Below are 19292 nucleotides of genomic sequence, written 5' to 3' on the forward strand. Positions count from 1 at the left end.
AGAGTGACATAAGGAAGAAAAGTAGCTGGTGTGATGAAGGCCATGATAAGGAACAGGGACTTGAGTGTTGCTTACACGAAGGAGTGTTAATGCCACCTTTAACACATGGATGTGACTATGGTGTGGCATGAAAATGAAAAGTCAGGAGTAAGAGCAGTGGAGATAGGACTGCTAAGGAATGTTTGTGGAGTACAGAGAGTGGTTAGGATATGAAATAATGTGATTCGAGAAAGATGTGGAGCGAAGAAGTCTGTGGACACCAGAATCGAAGAGAATGGACTGAGATGGAATGGTCATGAGAAGAGAATGGATTACAACAGAGTGGTGAAAAAGGTATATCTGAGCAAATCTGAAGGAGGAAGGAGGTGAGGTAGGCCAAGAAGGTGGAGGGATATGGTGGATGAGTGTGCAAGGAAGAGAGGTTTGGAAGTCGGTGAGGCTAGGGAACTGACAAGAGATCGAGCTGGCTGGATGAATGTTGTGAGGAGAAATGCATGATCGGGGATTTGGCACCCCTTTATAACGTGGCAGCGTCCGGATTGACTCTATCGGATACGCTTACAAAACGTGGTGAACGTTTTTGGCGAATCCGATAGAGCCAGGATTCCAGGGGCTTGAATGATGAGTGAGTGGAAATGTGTCCCATTGGATTGGGCAAATTTGGGCTGTCTGGACATTGCCACTCCTCACCCTGCCCTAGGGTGGGAAAGGAGGTCAGGATGATGATGATGATGATGAAGATTCCCAGATTTTATTTTTGGGTTTAGGTGAGTTATAAACTACTTTAAGGCATAGTTTAGCTTGTTTTAAAGCTATTGAGGGTTTAGGTTAGCTAGAATCTTGTTTTTGGACTCATTTGTGTGGGTTTAGGAGTTTGTTGGGGGGAAACCCAAGGCTCAAAAATGCATCCCTCTACTGTATGTTAAATCTACTCCGAGATTCGATACCCCGCCTAGCGATGAGTTTTTTCTGAACCAGTTGCGTCATTAAACCAGGGTACCCTGTACTTTGTGTGTGGGTATACAGTTCTTGTGCTGTACCACGTTCAGATACAGTTGCCAAAATATTGTACTTTTTAAAAAACATTTTCTGATATATTCTGTCTTAGGCACACTTGGTAACCAAATTATAAAGTAAAACTGCCAAGCTCTGAACTCTGTATCAGACTGTTTGAAAGAAGAGTTTGCATCTTTGGATTTGCGCAGTGGCAGTACTGTAACCAGTGAGGTCTTGCCTAAGTGATGTATTTGCTGTTGCCATAAAGCTGAAAGTGGGAAAAGTTGTAAAATACCATTTCAGCCCTTTTGCGTCACCTCAGTTTGGGTTATGTTTCCTAGAAGGATAGTCAGGTTGTACCCCACCTGCTTGTGGCGACCTTGCAGAGTCCCTGTTCCCCCCCCCCCCTCCAAATTAGGGTGACACAAATGGGGGCGGTGCTACCAGGGTTTATCCCGGGTAGTATTGAACTGTATATACTTTTTGCTGTTGTTGTCATTGTTTGTTTTTGTTTTATTCTTTTCTTTTTTGCCATTCATGAGCAAACCACACCAGTGCCTTCATTGTAGTAGGTCTGTAGCAAAAAGTGCTCCTGCTGCAGCGAGTGGGTTCATTTGACATGCAAAAATATGGATGCTAATGATTATGCATTTATGAAAGAGCCACTAGCTGGCCTTTCACTGGCTGTGTAGCCAATGTGTTGCACCAGCAGATGAGGTCTTGGCTGGTTAAGGAAGTACGCCACCAAGGAGGAGCTGGAAGATTGGGTTGTTGGGGCAATCTTTCAGGCTATCAGAGATGTTTCAAACAGACTGGAGGCACTAGAGACAAAGGTCTTATTACCCATGGCTGTCACCCAAGACCAGCCAAATCATTTGTGGACTGTTCTGGGGTCTCCTGTGGGGGAGGGGAAGGATCTGCCTGGGGACGTGGTTGAGATCAGTGCTCATGGCCAGAAAAAAAGCCATTCGTAGTCAGCAGGTATTGATTGTAAAACCAAAGAGCGGTGCTGACACTCCGAGAAGTCATATGGGACCAGAAGACATCAGAGGTGTACTTTACTCAGTACCGGTTGATAGCTGCCATAAGGCCAGGGCTGGTGGGCCAGTAATGAAATTTCCATCAGCCGAGGCCAAAGGTGAAGCAGCTGGGATACTGGACGATCATTTTGGCTCTGATGGTACTTTCTGAGTATCAGAGCCAAAGAAAGTGCTGTCAAAAATGACCCTGATGGGCCTTTTTTCTTCCTTGGGCAAGTCTGACATCATTCCTAACATTCTGAATCAAGGAATGACACTAAAACTGCTGTCTCGAAGATGTCACCAGAGGTGAGATCCTCCATCATAGAACAGGGCAACATTATCTATGTGGATCTTACAAGATGCTGCACTTTCGACAGATGCTGGGTTACACAGTGTCATCACTGTCAGGGTTTTGGTCATACATCTGAGAGGTGTTCTAGAAAAAATGATGAACCTAAAATGTGCTAGAGCCCATAAGACTAAGGATTGTAGTAACAGAAATTCTCCCAGATGCACCAACTGCTCCTCCTTAAGACATCAAGAACCTAATACTAATTCAGAGTCAGGTGCCCATTTTGCATCTGTCCATTTATGATTTCTCATAGGATTAGATTGATTGAAAATACCAATTATGATCATTCAAAAAACTCACCACATCCCTATTGAACCAGTTAAGGATGGGTCTTAAATATTCGTTCCATCCGTAACAAGATAGACCATATTAATGAAGCTCTAACTCAGCACGAGCTTGACATTTTGTGCTTAACTGAAACCTGGTTGTATGAGTCTTATATTGGTATTATTCGTAGTGCTTTGCCAAAGACACATTCTGTTATAAGTAGTCCCAGGCCTGCTGCTGACTGTCCGGGAGGAGGTGTATCACTCATCTACTTGGCAGCATTTGCGAACTTTTCTCTCATAGATCTGGCCTCATCTTCATTTGAATTTATGGAAGTATTAATATATTTCCATTAGAATACCATTTGCATTGCAATTGTCTATTGACCAGGTCATCCAGGCACAGATGGAGGTTTTGTGGAGGAATTTGGGCAGTTTCTTGAAGTATTGTTTTGTTTAGTTTTTAAAGGCTCCAACATGCTTGCATGCGTCGGCCTTGGTCACCTAATGGCAGCTCTCCGTGCTGCACGATCCATTGCAACCTCCCTGTTCAGTCCCTTAACCCTAAGGTCACACTTAATGACCTCGTCCCATGTCTTTTGCGGTCAGCCCCTCATAACCCCACCCCCAATATTAACATTTCTCACCTTCCTCACCCAATTATCATCCGCCATCCTCTCCACATGTCCAAACCATCTCAATCTACCTCTCCTCATCACAACACCAATACACTCCAGTCCCATCCTACATCTCAACTCTTCCATCGAAAACCCAGGCCCCCCTAGACCTTGCACGCTGGGATGCACTACACATCCACCTTTTCTCTTAAATCTAGAGGACTTCTTGTTTGCGGTGATTTCAGTTATTGGGATGACAGTCCGCAGTCAAAACCATTTTCTTCAGAATTCCATGAGTTGATCACCCAGAATAATTTTTGCAATCATGTGAGTAATCCAACTCATGTCTCAGGACGTGTCCTTGGCTTGATCTTGTTCCCTGCTGGTTGCAGGTGTGTATCTGATGTGGAGGTTGACTCATTTGACCCCCTCATCTCGGATCATGCTTTGCTCACTTTTAGTTTTGATATTATGAAATTCTCTATCTATAAAAAGGTCATCAGGTTCAGAAATTACAGGAACATTGACCGCCATTTGATGTGTTATGAAATTGATCAGCGTTTAAACTACCTTTTTTTTTTTTTTTTTTTTTTTTTTATTTTTTTTTTTAATGCGAGGAAGAAGGAACCAAAGGCCATGAGTCCGCAGTAAGAGTTCCCTCCAAGAGAAAAACAAAATACAAGAGAGAGCCAAATTTAAGATCCATTCACTTCGAGATGCCTGGACATACTGCGTTTGAAAGACTGAAGATCATAGGCAGCAGGAAATACAGACAGAGGGAGACAGTTCCAGAGTTGACCTGGTGCATAAATGAAGGACTGGGAGTAACGGTTAACTCTTGCATTAGAGAGTTGGACAGAAAAGGGATGAGAGTTTGCTGCTAGACGGGTGCTACGCGCCCGTCGTAGAGGTGGAGGAATGCATGCAGACAGTTCAGAGGAGCAGTGACCATTAAAGTAGCGATAGAAAAGAGATAAAGATGCAACAGTGCGGCGAAGCGACAGAGGTTGAAGGGAGTCGGTAAGAGGAGGAGAGTTAATGAGACGAAAAGCCTTTGACTCCACCCTGTTGAGAAGAGCTGTGTGTGGGGAGCCTCCCCACACATGAGAGTTGTACTCCACACAGGGGCAGATAAAACCCTTGTATAGAGTCAACAATTGTGCAGGGGTAAAGAAAGAACGGAGTCGGCTTAGCACACCCAATCTCTTGGAAGCAGATTTTACAAGAGATGTAATATGATCTTTCTAAGATAAGTCCCGAGTAAATGAAACCCCAAGCATGTTCAAGGATGATGCAGGATTAAGCTGAATATTATTAAACATTAGTGGGTATACCTGTGGAAGATTTTGACAGGGTGATAGGTGTAAGAACTGAGTCTTTGATGCATTAAAAACAACAAGATTATTTTTACCCCAGTCAGAGATACGAGCCAAGTCAGACATTAGTTGTGCCATAGCCTCATCCCTTGTTTGTTGAAGTAACTGCTGAGATGGACGTTGCGGGAACCGAATGGAAAGGTGAAGGGTGGAGTCATCAGCATATGAGTGGATAGGGTTAGATGTACAGCTTAGAAGGTCATTGTTGAATAAAGGGAAGAGAGTTGGTGATAGGACAGAGCCCTGAGGAACACCACTGTTGATAGATCTAGGAGAAGAACAATGGCCGTCTACAACAGCGGCTATAGAATGACCAGAAAGGAAGCTAGTGATGAAGGCACAGATAGGAGGATTGAAACCGTAGGAGGGCAGTTTGGAAATAAAGATTTATGCCAGACTTGATCGAAAGCCTTTGAGATGTCAAGTGCAATGGCAAAGCTTTCGCCAAAGTCCCGAAAGGAGGATGACCAGGAGTCTGAAAGGTAGGTGATAAGATCACCAGTGGAGCGTCCCTGCCGGAACCCGTACTGACGATCAGAAAGAAGATTGTGATAGGAAAGATGCCTTAAAATTTTTCTACTGAGAATTGACTCGAAAACTTTTGAAATACAGGACGTTAAAGCAATTGGACGATAGTTAGAGGGTTGGGAGTGGTCACCCTTCTTTGGGACTGGCTGAATGAGAGCAAACTTCCAGCAAGAAGGAAAGGTACAAGTTGACAGACAAAGGCGAAAGAGTTTGCCTAGGCAGGGTGTAAGCACAGAAGCACAGTTCTTGAGAACAACAGGAGGGACTCCATCAGGCCCATATGCCTTGTTAGTATTGAGGCCAGTGATGGCAGAAAATACATCAGCTGTAGAAATTTTAATGTCAGCTATGAGGAAGTCAGAGGTGGGAAATGATGGAGGAACAGCACTGGAACAGGTAGAATTGGAATAGAAAGTCTGTGCGAAGAGATCTGCTTTATCAGTAGAAGAAATAGCTACAGAACCATCAGAGTAGAAAAGAGAAGGGAAGGATGATGAAGTAAAGTTGTTAGAAAGGTTTTTGGCAAGGTGCCAGAAGGAGCGGGAAGAATTCGAGTTGGAGAGTTGAGAGCACAACTGATTCTTCAAATCTTTCATCTGGTGATTTGTTTGATTTATATAACAATGAACTTAGGTCAGTTTTTGATGATCATTGTTCTGAGGTGGTAAAAACAGTAATTGTATGTGATAATTCTCCATGGTATGGTCCATCCATTAATTCTTTGCTTTGACAATGTAGAAAGGGAGAATGTGAGTGGCACTTGCAGTGGACTGTATTAATGTGTTTGCGTTATGTTTGTGCAGGAAGAGCAGTTGTTCACACTGTAAAAGCCCAAAAGACAAGGTATCATCAAAATAATGTTGATTCATGCGGTGGTGATCATAAGAAACTGTCTGCAGTTGTGAAGAATTTGGTTGGGTGGAGGAATGTAATTGTTAAACCAACTTCTGTATCTGATGCCCCATTGGCTTCTGATTTTGCTTCATTTTTTTACAACTGAGATATCTTGCCTAAGAAATGCTTTAGACAACAGTTCTTCCAGTGAAATATACTCATATGACTTCCAGCCACAGCACACATGGGGTCGTTTACTTTCAACATTTCATCCTATCTGTCTATCTGTCAATAGCCCTACGCCCTATTCCTGCAAAGGGTGGGCGCAGACAAAACGCCTTCAAGTTGCTCTGTCACCCACCATTTGACTGCCCTCCCCCCAACTCACTCCCCCCTCCCTCATATACCTCTCAACTCCATCCCTCCACCTCATCCTTGGTCTCCCCCTCCGTCTCCTTCCCTCCACTTCACCTACATACACCCTCTTAGTCAGTCTTTCATTCTCCATTCTCTCCACATGTCCAAACCACCTTAGTGTATTTCTCTTAATTTTCTCAATCACATCCACATCCACCCCACAACATTCTTTCACTTCTTCATTCGTCAGCCTGTCCCTCCATGTCACTCCACATGCTCATCCACTGGATGTAAATAAAATCAATCAAATGTTACATCAGAGAACTTAACAAAACATTTTGTCCACTCGATCTGTGTAACATGTTACAACTGCCTGATGTGTACGAGCATGCAGCAGATTTTTTCTGCAACATAAGAAATAGATGCTTCTTAGAAAGCAATTTTGTGCAGTCTGAGAAAAGTGCTTTGCTTGGGCCCCTAATCAAGAAACCTGGCCTTGATGTCGAGAGCATGACAAATTATCGTCCTGTCTCTAACCTATCTTTCTTATTCAAGATTCTTGAGCGTGCCATACTTACCGGTAGTCAGCTTTTACCACTACTGGAACATAACAGAGTTGTTCCTGTCTTTCAGTCAGCTTACAGAAAATACCATTTAACTGAAACTGCACTAACAAGGATTCATAGTGACTTGGTGGCAAACACCTGTAGTGGGATTTCGTCTCTGCTGGTTCTGTTGGATCTGCCTGCAGCTTTTGCCACAGCAGGTCATCCATATTGTTGGATGATCTGTATGTTTATGGCATTCGTGATAGTTCTGTTTTGCTCCTTAAGTCATATCTGTTGGACAGATCTCAGAGAGTGGTTGTTGATTATACTAGCTCTGATACTGCTCCCCTTCTGTTCAGAGTCCCTCAAGGATCAGTCTTGGGTCCAGTTCCATTTACAGTCTACATGAGTAGTTTATCATCTTTACTTGATGCTCATGACATGTCCTATCATTTTTATGCTGACAACACCCAGCTCTGTGTTAAGATGTCTGATATAAACGATACTTATATCAAGCCTGAATCTCTAATGTCTGATATTAGGATCTGGATGGCATGAAAAAAACTTAAGCTGAATGATGGTAAGACTGAGATCATCATCATGAGGGGAAACAGAAAGAGTGATGACACTGATAATGCGCTGGCTATGAACATTGGCATGTCACAGTGTCATCCAGTCAGTTCTGTTTGAAATCTGGATGTTTATTTTAATTCAGAGTTAAACTACAAAGAACATATTAATCAAGTTGTCAGAGGGTGTAAATTGCATATCAGAAATCTGTACTCTGTGAGAAAATTCCTGGATAGGTGTTGCCTCTTAACATTGGTCCATGCAGTGGTCTTGTCTCTTGCCAATTATTGTAATTCACTGTGGATTGGTCTTCCAAATAATATACCAACAAAAGTTCAGAATGTTTTGAACAGGGCAGCATGGCTTATCTTTGGTCTCCCCCCAAGAACCTCGACTACACCGTTCCTAATTGAGCTGCGTTGGTTACCAGTAAAGGCTAGAATTAAATTTAAACTGTGTCTTATTACATTCAAGGTTCTTAAGTTTGGCGAACCGAAGTATCTTGCTGAAATGTTAAAACTCCCATCAGCACACCCAGTTGTGATGTTACTTAGTGAAAATGATTCCTTGCATCTTGACGAGCCTGGAACCATTCACCAGTCATCTTTCTCCTATCGTTCATTTGTGTATAGAGCCCCTAGAGTTTACGATAGATTGCCATTGTCTATGAGACAACTCTCTTCTGTTGAATCCTTTAAGAGACAGCAGAAAGCCTTTCTTTTTTCAAAATGCGACGACCTTGAGAGAGGTACTGTGACGGATGATTATGGGGTATAATTATTGCCACTTTCATATTATTTTACTGGTGAAGTTTGTATTGTAAGTAGTGGTAGGTGGTGGCGACCATCATCAGCTCACTTGATGTAGTGCTGCCTATTTCTTCCTTAGCCTGTATCATTCTTTTTCTGTGCCTGCCCTCCTCTCTTCCTATTTCTCCCATCTTCCTGTCACTTCTTATTGTTTTTCTTTCCTTTACAGGTTTTTTTTTACATTGACTGACAAGCCAAGTGGTTTCTTGTAAACCAAGAAACCATTTACAATGTTGGGCGGTAACCATATAACCAAACCATACATGCTTCCTACGTGTCAACAAGTGGGTTGGTGGAGCATTAGTGCCCCTCCCTGTCAAACAAATAACTCAAAGACAAATGTCCACCTCTTATGGGATTATGACGTCTGGCAATAGATATATAGATAGATAGTTTGTATTGTGTGTGGACTATGGGAGATGTCACAATTCTTGTAATAGTAAAAATAATGTACATGTGTGTCGAGTACTAGTGAATTCCCTTTGGAAGAACTAGCGCTTTGGAGAAACAGAAGTCCAGACTATGATGATGATGATGATTATTATTATTATTTATCATTATTATTAATATTATTATAATTTTTTTGTAGTTTCCTTGTAGTGTACTGTTCAGCCTCTCTGTATGATTGGGTTGCATCATGACAACCAGTTGCATTGCGATTGATTGTATAGTGATGCCATTACTGCAGTCCCCTGTTCATCCATCATAATTCAGCCAAGGCCCTGTTGGATAATGCATTTTTTTTTTCTTTAATGGTGCATTACAATTCTCCCAATCCCCCTACAGGGGATGTAGCTCCTGTAAAGCTCTGTACCATATAGGTCTCCATGTCAGTACACAAATCCTGTCTTGATACCAGTTTTCCAATGACCACCTTTTATATATTTGCATCATATCCTAAAGACTCCAACATGCTTGTATGCATCAGTCTTGGTCACCTAATGGCAGCTCTCCACACTGTCTGATCTTTGGGAGCCTGCCTATTCAGTCCTCTATCCCTGAGGTCACACTCGTTACCTCATAGGTCTTCTTCAGTCTGCCTGTTGCAGCCTTACCCCCAGTGTTCACACTTCTCACCTCCCACACCCAGTTATTATCCTCCATCCTCTCAACATACCCAAACCATCTCAATGTACCCTTCCTCTTCACAACACCAGTATAATCCCATCCCATCCTTCCACTCAATTCTACAGTTGTAATCCCATCTCATCCACTATATAGTTCTTACCCAACCACTCGTTATTGGAATTTTAACAAGTAAACATGTGTTTCACTTATACTGTACATACTCCACCATAGGCCTGTCTCATGTGTATCAAATGGATGTTCAATTATAAGCACTATGAACATTGTTATTTATTAAAAGTGAGAGTAAGATGTGTAGATGGAAATGAGCAGAGTTGAAAGCAGGCAACTAGCTACGTAAGTAACGTAACACAAAGGAGGCAGGCTGGCACCAAATGCTTGCATATATACTAAAAGTATTTAAGCTGTAACAGAACCATCCCTAAATCATTTTGAACTGTGAATTTTGGTGTGTGTATTTGTAAATTGAAAAAATGATGGATTTTTATTTAACAGAACTGCAGTATTGCTGTAGTTGGTGAAGGAGAAGACTTGAGCATATACGAAGATGAAGATGTCAACCCATATTTGGAGGGTTTGGATCAAGAGGAGCGACGGGGTGGCACAGGAAGAAGTGATGCTCAGCCGTCTGCAGGCGATGATGCTCCTGCATCCTCTGATGCAGATCCACCACCATCCTCAGCTGGGGAGCAGCCACAGGTTAGTACCACATAGGTCTTGTACAATTAGGTTATATTAGCCAAGAAGCCAGTAATTACTTGGGGAGACTATTTTCTTATTCTTGAAATAAGCCACTTTGGTAGTGAAGCATGCATAAGAGTAGGGGGGCATCAAAGTGAATGGTTCAGGATCATTGTTGCATGAGGCAAGATTTTGTGATGTCCCAACATGGAGCACTGTTATCCATATTTCTTATTTTTCCCATCCATCCATCATCCAATCCTACATTGCCCCATGAGGAGCATAGGAGCCCGGGGCTAGGCAGTTGGTCCCGACATTTAAGATGAGAGTGACCAGCCTCATTCATCCCTGAGTGGCATTACATGAGCAATCAACCCCAACCACCCCTTGGATATAAACCTTCACTGGCTCAATCCGATTGGAGTGCAATAATTACCCACTAAACCACCAGGCGCCAAAATTTGGTTTTATGGCTACCACCCAGCGTAGTAAATGGTTTCCTGGTGTTCAGGAAACCATTTGGCTTGTCACTTAGTGTAGAGTCACCAACAGGCAGAAGGAAGAGGAAAGAATAAAGGAAAGAAGGACAGAAGAGGGAGTGTAAAGTCACCCGTAGGCAGAAGGACCAGGAAAGAATGAAGGAAAGAAAGACAGAAGAGAATGGAAGGAAAGAAGGTTGGAGGAGAGAAAATGGCAGACACCCAATAGCAGCACTACATCGAGTGAGTGGATGGTGAGCGCCCCCACCCACCACTAACCAGACAGCATAATATTCTGCATTCATATACTGTCTTGTTTAATTCATATTGCCATGACAAAAACGGTTCATGTAACACCAGCTATAGATTCAGCTGATAGTGACAAGAAAATTTTGCTCATTATCTTACATAGGCGTAAGGCTTGGCAGTGCTGTGCTGAGTAAATGTTGCCATATGTTGATGTTTTTTACAGTAACAAAACTCTTATGGTTATGTTATGCTCATGTATGCACTTCATCACTACTTTGGTGATGGTATATTAGAATATATGGAAATTCTTTTGTCCAGTAGAGAACAAATGAGGCACTTAGAACCACAGGAGCACAAGCACCAAAATCATTGTTTTGAGTTATTTCAGGTTAAAGTTGACACACATTCAAAGACCTGTAACATCCTAACTAATTGAGATATTGAAGTGATTCAAGGGCAGGGTGTAGCTCACCTAATGAGGATTTTAGTACTAGTAACAAGCAAGCAAATTGGTAAATGATAAAAATATTGTTTATACGAAACAACAAACACAATTCCAAACCAAATGTTTGAAAGTAGGGGAAATAGATGCACATACAACCATACAAGAACACTAATAATCACAAGGAGTTAATACAAACATAAGAAATGTACTTATCTCATTTACTGTAAACAAAACAGAATAAACAAACAGCTACAGTTGAAAGGACAGTTAGACAACAGCTTCACTCATGATGCTAATTCCAATGCCCTCACTCTCATCTGCCACTCAGGAATTTCTACCCCAATTAGTCATTGTCAGTAATGATAACAAAATAGTAATCATACTGAAATGTCAGTCTTGCCCTACAAACAATGTTAGTAAACAATGTCAACACAGTCAGCTATTTCCTGATGCACTAGCACAATTCCAGCACTACCCCCCCCCCCCTGCCCAACTCCTATTGCCTTCCTCTCTTGCTTGCTCCCTTTCTTTTTCCTGCCACAATAAAGCTCTCTCATCGGCTGACATTCTGTGGGGAAAACGCTGTAATGGTGATGTTGGAAACGGTATTCACCCCCACCACCTGGCACCTATCTTACTTCCCTCAGTCCCAACCCCCGTCCATCCCTCCTACCCCCCTAAACCCCTAACTTCACTTCTGTTGTACTAAAACGCTACTCCTGAACCCTGTTTTACAAGATGCACTCCCATTGGCCCAAATTTCTATTTCTAGCCTGAATGCTCTGCATGGGGAGTTGTCGTGGTGTGGTCATGAAATGAACCTCCCGCAGGTGGTTGGTGCCGATTACAATGCACCAGTTATCTTTGTTACTATGACTTCCAGCCTTATGTTTACTTCCTCCTTAGGGCAGAGAGTGTCTTTCTGGATAGAGGAATAATTGCCAAAGCAAAAAAAAGGTGTGGGGGTGGGGGGGGGGTTGGCACTTTTCCTCCTGTGGTTTTAAGGGCCTCAAATATTAAAATTGTTAGCCTGTAAAGCTGTTAGTTCTGCAGCAGTGTTCATCTTCATTACCAAGAGGATGTTAATAGAAACTTGCTGTTTGGTTCACCTTTCAGACTGGAGGGTTAAATATATCCTTCTTTTTCTCATGTACAAACTCAGGTAGTTTCAGACATAAAGTGCACAGTAAACCATCTTTATACTGGACCAGTTGGGGGAAAGCCTGATGCGATAAAGTCGATAATCCGGCAGTTCCAGTGTTTCCCCCCATGAAGTGGGATTTCAAGCGCACAACTAAAAATAAATGAGCAAAATAGCATATTCTGTTACTAAAAATGAAAACTTTACTCATTTTCTACCCATACTTTCACACCCTTGTCATAATGCTTCTTCATGACTATCACAGTATTACAGCCTTGTACAGTATAACAAGTCAGTAATGATGAGAAGGAAAGGATGGGAAAAATTGCCGCCAGGATTGGTAACTACATTCTGAATCATCCCATGCACTGGGAGTGATCTAGTAGGCCTGCATCATATGCCCAATGTAATGGATAGTATACATTAGTTTTCTATTCTTTTTTCTTTTTTACATTAGATCAATAATATCGCATAATTTTAAGCCAGTGATTAAAAGTACATTACTTAAACCAGTACACACACTGTACTATTGACACATGGATGCAGAGTTAGGCAGAGTAAGACAGGTTAGCAAGCTAGGCAGAAAGAGAACAGACAGTCTAAACCAAGCATGAGGAGAGAGACGTTTGAGGCATGAATGACAGAAATAAAACCGAAGATATTAGGGGAAATAAACTCACGAGGAAGTACTCGGAGAATTTCTTTTTAAAGTATTTTACATTACAGTTAATCTCATGTGGTTAATGACATAAATCCTGTATGGCCCAGGCCCAGTGGCACAGGTGGCGATGTTGCACTGCATCATCTTCTCCGTTCAACTCACACTCCAGCCTTAGTTCAGTTTTTAGATAATCTTCCACTTCTTTTCATTGGATAGGACATTCTTTGCGTGCTTGGCCCATGTTGGTGAAATTGAGACACCTGCCAATGTGTTAACAGAAGGCAGACACCTGCCAATGTGTTAACAGAAGGCAGACACCTGCCAGTGTGTTAACAGAAGGCCAGCAGGACATGAAGGACAGGGGTGATGAAACAAACGACAAACTCCATTGTCTGCACACTGCCATGTGGAGGGGGAGCTCGGAGCAGCAGCCTTGAGGGTGGGGGGGGGAACTGACATGTTATCCATTTTGGGATGAGGTACATGAAATAAGAGTATGAATAGTTTTGAAGAGGAGAGATTTACATTATTGATGTTGAACATGAGAAAACAGCTAAATACAGGGACATGCAGGTTACAATTTACAAAGAAAATTATCAAATTTGATGGCATCAAAAGCAGTGTTTTAGCAAAGTAACTAATGACTGTGTTTTGGTGGTAGGACTTCTGCCGAATCCTGCAGATTTTGAATTTTGAGCTTCCAGTGGATTTTTAAAATTCTCCCCTCCTTTTTTGTGACAAAGAAAGATGCATGTCAGATGATGTGGCAGTGGATATGAGAGTTTACTATGTACATATGTAATGTTTAGTGTGGAAGAAAAAAGTGGAAAGTGGAGCGGTAAATTGGTGAGTGAGAAGGAAGAGGTGTGTTGCAGAGAGGTATGGGAGGACAAAGTAGTTTGGTGGCAGTTCTGTTATGATCATCCCCTGGCAGAGGATTCCCAGGAGGGAGGAGGGCATAAAAGATGGTGATAATGCAAGAAACATGTGTTTATAATATTATACATAACATGGGCTGCACTCCCCACCCCCCTTTTTTTTTTTTTCCTATCTATCTTTCTATTGCCAGACACCTCAATCCCGTTTGGGGTGGCCACAAACAAATCGCCTCCAAGTCGCCCTGTCCCCCGCCATTTCACTGCCCTGCTCCCAACTCACATCCTCCTCTCTCATATACCTCTCCACCCCATCTCTCCATCTCATCTTTGGCATCCCCCTCCCTCTTCCCCCCTCCACCTCACTCACATACACTCTCTTCGTCGGTCTTTCACCCTCCATCCTCTCCACAAGGCCAAACCACCTCAGTGTGTTCCCCATAATGCTTCCTATCATTTATATCCTCATTTGTCAGCCTGTCTCTCCATGTGACTCCACAGGCTCCTCTTAAATAACTCATTTCCACTGCTCTCACTCTTGACTTGTGTCCTTCCAACAACGTCCAAGCATCACTTCCTTACGTTAGAGTTGGTATCACAATATATACTGTCATGTAACTTTTTCACTTCCATGCTCACTTCCCTGTTTCTTATCACTGCTTTCAGAGAACCAGCACCCTTTCTTCCCTGCTGTACCCTTTCAAGCACTTCACCCTCCAAACCTCCATCCTTACTCATCACACTACCCAAGTACTTAAACGTACTCACATTTTCCAATTCCTCACCATCCAACCTCGCTGTACATTCACTGACTTCACCTCTCTCAAAGACCATCACTTTACTCTTCCCTACATTCACCTTTAGATTCCGTTTCTTACACACTCTCCCAAACTCATCCACCAAGCCTTGCTTTACTTTATTTTTCATTTCCTGTTTCTGGATCCTCACCACCTTCTGCTTCAGGATCCTTACCAGCTTCTGTTTCAGGACCTTACCACCTTCTGTTTCAGGATCCATACCACCTCATTAGTCTGCCTTACAAATGAAATGAAACTTATGTTGATGTTTTGTGGGGTGGAGATGAAAAATTTGAAGATCTGAATGATGTGTATATGTAGGACTGAGACCACTGGTACTCTGTTGAGTTTCATTTTTTGTTTTTTCTCTATGTTTTTAGATCCTTGTCACTGCATGGTAAAGTAGGATATTGAGATAATAGAGTAATGGCCTGTTGGTAAGTTGGTCTGGAGACGAAATGATTTGTTCAAAACAGATGTTTATTTAGTCCCTTGAACTACACATTATACTATACCTCAAAACGTGTATATCATCTTTTTGTAACTCGGTGCATATTCCAGCTTTAGCTTTGAAATGAAGACAAATGTAGAGCAGAATATTGCTGTTAGTACTGCAATCTGTTGCTATCTTTGAGTTAGAGTTTAAGCAAGTTAATTATTGTAAGTAGAATTCTAAGCCATTTTAAACACGCTTGAAATAAAATTGAGTATTGCTTAAGTTTGGTGAGTTGCAGATGCTTTTTCTTTCACAGCCAGCTGAACAGGTAAACAGTAAGGAGGAATCACTTTGATGTTCTTTCAGTCTTACCCAAACCATACAGGGCATCCCATTGGCCACATTTCATGGTGCTAAAATAATGTGAAGAAATGAAGTAACAGCTGGTAGAGCAGTTCCTTAAGTTTATTTAGGTATCCAAGCTATGTGTTTCTGATCACACTGAAGGGAAAAATGTAAAAGATTGTTGAAGTGTGTAACTCTGAGCTGAAGAACAGACACAGTAAGTAACCAACATCTCATGATACTATTATGGTGCAGTATGTAAAATACCAATACTAGAATGAGTTAAGCAAGAAGTTACAGATTACAGTACTGTACTTTCAGTTTTACTTGATGAGTAAAGTTAAAATTTATAGAATTCATACAGGTGTACTTAGTGCCATGCACAGACAGTTTCAGGGTAGGGGCTCAAGATATAAAGGGGGGGGGGGGGCACAACACACCTCTAACTGGTTACTACTTGAATTACCTGCTGCTGATGTCACAAGGTTATTTGCACTTTTGAACACTAAACTTATTGTTACACATATTCGTCTTACCTAATGAAAAAACTCTCTGTTGTGACACACTTTGACAGAAAGCAATAGATTTACAAAGTATTCAGCTGTTTAGAGCTGTCCCAGTGACTATATCTATCTATGAATCTATATGCTTGAAGCCAGAAAAAAAAGTTTATATATATATATATACAGTAATCCCTCCAATATCCGATGTAATAGAGCCAAAGGCATGTCCGGATAGTGATCCTGTCCGGATATTGGGCCCCCAGCCTCCTGGACTTGTACTTATGGACCCTAACTCAAAAAAACACCTATACAACTCCCTCTGGACATGCATCACCTATTTAAGACCCAAATCACACCAATAAGGGACATAAAAGACTGAAATAAATGCAAAAGAACCATAAAATGAGGTTTTAGAGGTGAGTTTATACAATATTAAATATTCTGGGTACTCACAACAAGTCCCTGGCTCCTGGACTGGTTTGAACTGCCAGTTTGCAGTCCACAGTTAATCCTTTGCACTCTAAATTCTAATTTCTTAATACTGCACAACACTGTAAATTCCTGTGTGTTCTAGTGGCGAGGTATTGCAGTTTATTCACTGTTTATTCACAAAAAACGAGCACCTGTGGCTTGCATTGCTATAAGCATTTGCTCTCGATCGGAGTTAGGCTATGACTGTTGATGATGGCAGGGTAACAGAGTTGCCAGATCGCAATGGCCACATTACCAAACTCCTCAATTTTCATTACCATTTTTAACTTTCATTACCAAATCCGTAAAGCTAGCATGTATTCTTCACTAATTATATACACAAGTGATAATACATGTAATCACTCTTCTTATAATTAACAGCATGTTTATTATCATGCTATATAGGCTACCAAATTAATGAGAGAGAGCAAACAATCCACCATCTCCATCCTGTGTATCCTCATACGTGTGAAAAATCCATTTGGTAATGCATTATTCTGATTCATTACCAAACGAATTTTTCATTACCAAATTGGCCCACATTTGGTAATGAAAAATACCAAATGGCAACCCTGACAGGAGAGGGGGGAGGAAGGAAGGGGTGAAGGGACCATGGTGTAACAGCTGTTCGGCGCCACATGGCAATTTCAGATTACGGGTGGGAAAAAAAGTCTGATTTTTTTCAAATTTTTTGTGGTTTTTGGCCCGTTTTGGGAATAATGGATCCTGGGACGAAAATGTCTGGTTATTGGGGATGTCTGGAAAATGGGCGTCTGGATATTATAAGGATTACTGTGTATATATATATATATATATATATATATATATATATAAGGGGCTTGAATGGTGAGTGAATGGAAGTGTGGCCCATTGGATTAGGCAAATTTGGGCTGTCTGGACATTGCTGCTCCTTACCCTGCCATAGGGTGGGAAAGGAGGTCCGGATGATGATCTGTCTATCTATCTATTGCCAGATGCCTTAATCCCATTTGGGGTGGCCACAAACAAATCTCCTCCACGTCACCTTGTCCCCTGCCATTTCACTGCCCTGCTTCCAACTCACACCCCCCCTCTCTCATATACCTCTCCACTCTATATCCTTCCATCTCATCCTTGGCCTTCCCCTCCCTCTCTCTCCCACCACCTCACTCACACACACTCTCCTTGTCAGTCCTTCACTCTCTATCGTGTCTACATGGTCAAACCAACTCAGTGTGTTTCTCCTAACACTTCGTATCACATCCACATCCACACAACAACGCTCCTTTACATCCTCATTTGTCAGTCTCTCTCTCCATGTGACTCCACAGGCTCCTCTCAGATAACTCATTTCCACTGCTCTCACTCTTGACTTCTGTCCCTCCAACAACGTCCAAGCTTCACTTCCATACGGTAGAGTTGGTATGACAATACCGTCATGTAGTAACTTTTTCACTTCCATGCGCACTTCCCTGTTTCTTATCACTGCTTTCAAGGAACCAACAACCTTTCTTCCTTGTTGTACCCTTTCAAGCACTTCACCTTCCAAACTTCCATCCTTACTCATCACACTACCCAAGTACTTAAACATACTCACATTTTCCATTTCCTCATCATCCAACCTCACTGTACATTCACTGACTTCACTTCTCTCGAAGACCATAACTTTACTCTTCCCTTCATTCGCCTTTAGAGTCCCTTTCTTACACACTCTCCCAAACTCATCCACCAAGTCTTGCAGCTCCCCATCGTCTTCACTTGACAACACAGTATCATCTGGAAAGAACAGTACAGGGAGTTTCCAAACACTACCCTCACATACTAGGGCCTCTCCAACATCCACTGCCCTACCTTGTATCTCTTTTATAACCCCATCCATGTACATATTGAACAACCATGGAGACATGACACATCCCTGTTTCAACCCAACCTTCAAATAGAAAAATTCACTCAGTTCACTATCCACGTGCACTGCAGCCTTAGCACCCTCGTACATACTCTTCACAGCATTCAACAACTTCCCATCTACTCTATATATTCTTAATACTTTCCACAATCCTTGTGTATCCAGTATGCTTTCTTCAAATCCATGAAGGCCACATACAACTTCTTTCCCTTCTCTAGAAACTTTTCCACTAAAGATCTAAGTATGAATATATGATCTACACAACCTCTTCCCTTCCTAAAGCCTCCCTGTTCTTCTCCAAGTAATTCCTCTGTTATTTCTCTAACTCTGTCAATAAGTATCCTACCATATACTTTTCCTGTTACACAAAGACAAATGCCCTATGATTACCACACACCTCTTTTTTTCCGTTTTCCTTTGTACAAGGGAATAATTATACCTGATTTCCAATCCTCCGGGACTCTGCTTTACTCCCATGCCAATCTGCACATCTTCCATATCCATTCTACTACTATCTCTCCCCCATGCCTCAGCCTTTCACCACACACTCCATCAATTCCTGGGGCTTTCCCCATTTTGACTTTCTTCATTGCTTCTACAACTTCCATCCTACTGATTTCTTCCTGTCTTCTCACCTCCCTCCTTCTCCCAGCCATTCCCCAGCCACTTATACGCACATTACTTTCATTCTCTGTGTTCAACAATTCCTTAAAGTGTTCTCTCCATCTGCTTCTTTTTTCTCCCTTCTCAACTAGTAATCTACGATTTTTATCATTCACTCCCCTACTAACTTCACTGCCACCCTGTTTAACTCTCTTTACCTCTTTCCAGAACATTTTTGACATTCCCTCCACTTTACACTCAAATTTCTTCCAAATTCCTCATCCACTCTCTTCTTTCTCTCACTAATCTTTTCACCTTTCTCTTCTTTTCTACATATAACTCTCTCTTCTCTCTCTCAAC

At 42.0% G+C, this 19292-nt stretch overlaps 1 protein-coding gene across 3 annotated transcripts in view; it reads left to right on the forward strand.

Annotated features, from left to right (window-relative positions):
• LOC145413600 (proteasome subunit alpha type-1-like) overlaps positions 1 to 19292 on the forward strand; it is a 111404-nt gene that overhangs the window by 80644 nt on the left and 11468 nt on the right. For all 3 annotated transcript variants that reach the window (XM_080283253.1, XM_080283251.1, XM_080283252.1), the window contains exon 6: positions 9857 to 10060. In XM_080283253.1, the coding sequence (XP_080139379.1) occupies positions 9857 to 10060 (204 nt within the window). The remainder of the gene's footprint in view (positions 1 to 9856; positions 10061 to 19292) is intronic.

Source organism: Coenobita brevimanus, chromosome 97, assembly GCF_032717465.1.
Source record: "Coenobita brevimanus isolate Jiangsu-jjx chromosome 97, ASM3271746v2, whole genome shotgun sequence".
Lineage (NCBI taxonomy): Eukaryota > Metazoa > Arthropoda > Malacostraca > Decapoda > Coenobitidae > Coenobita > Coenobita brevimanus.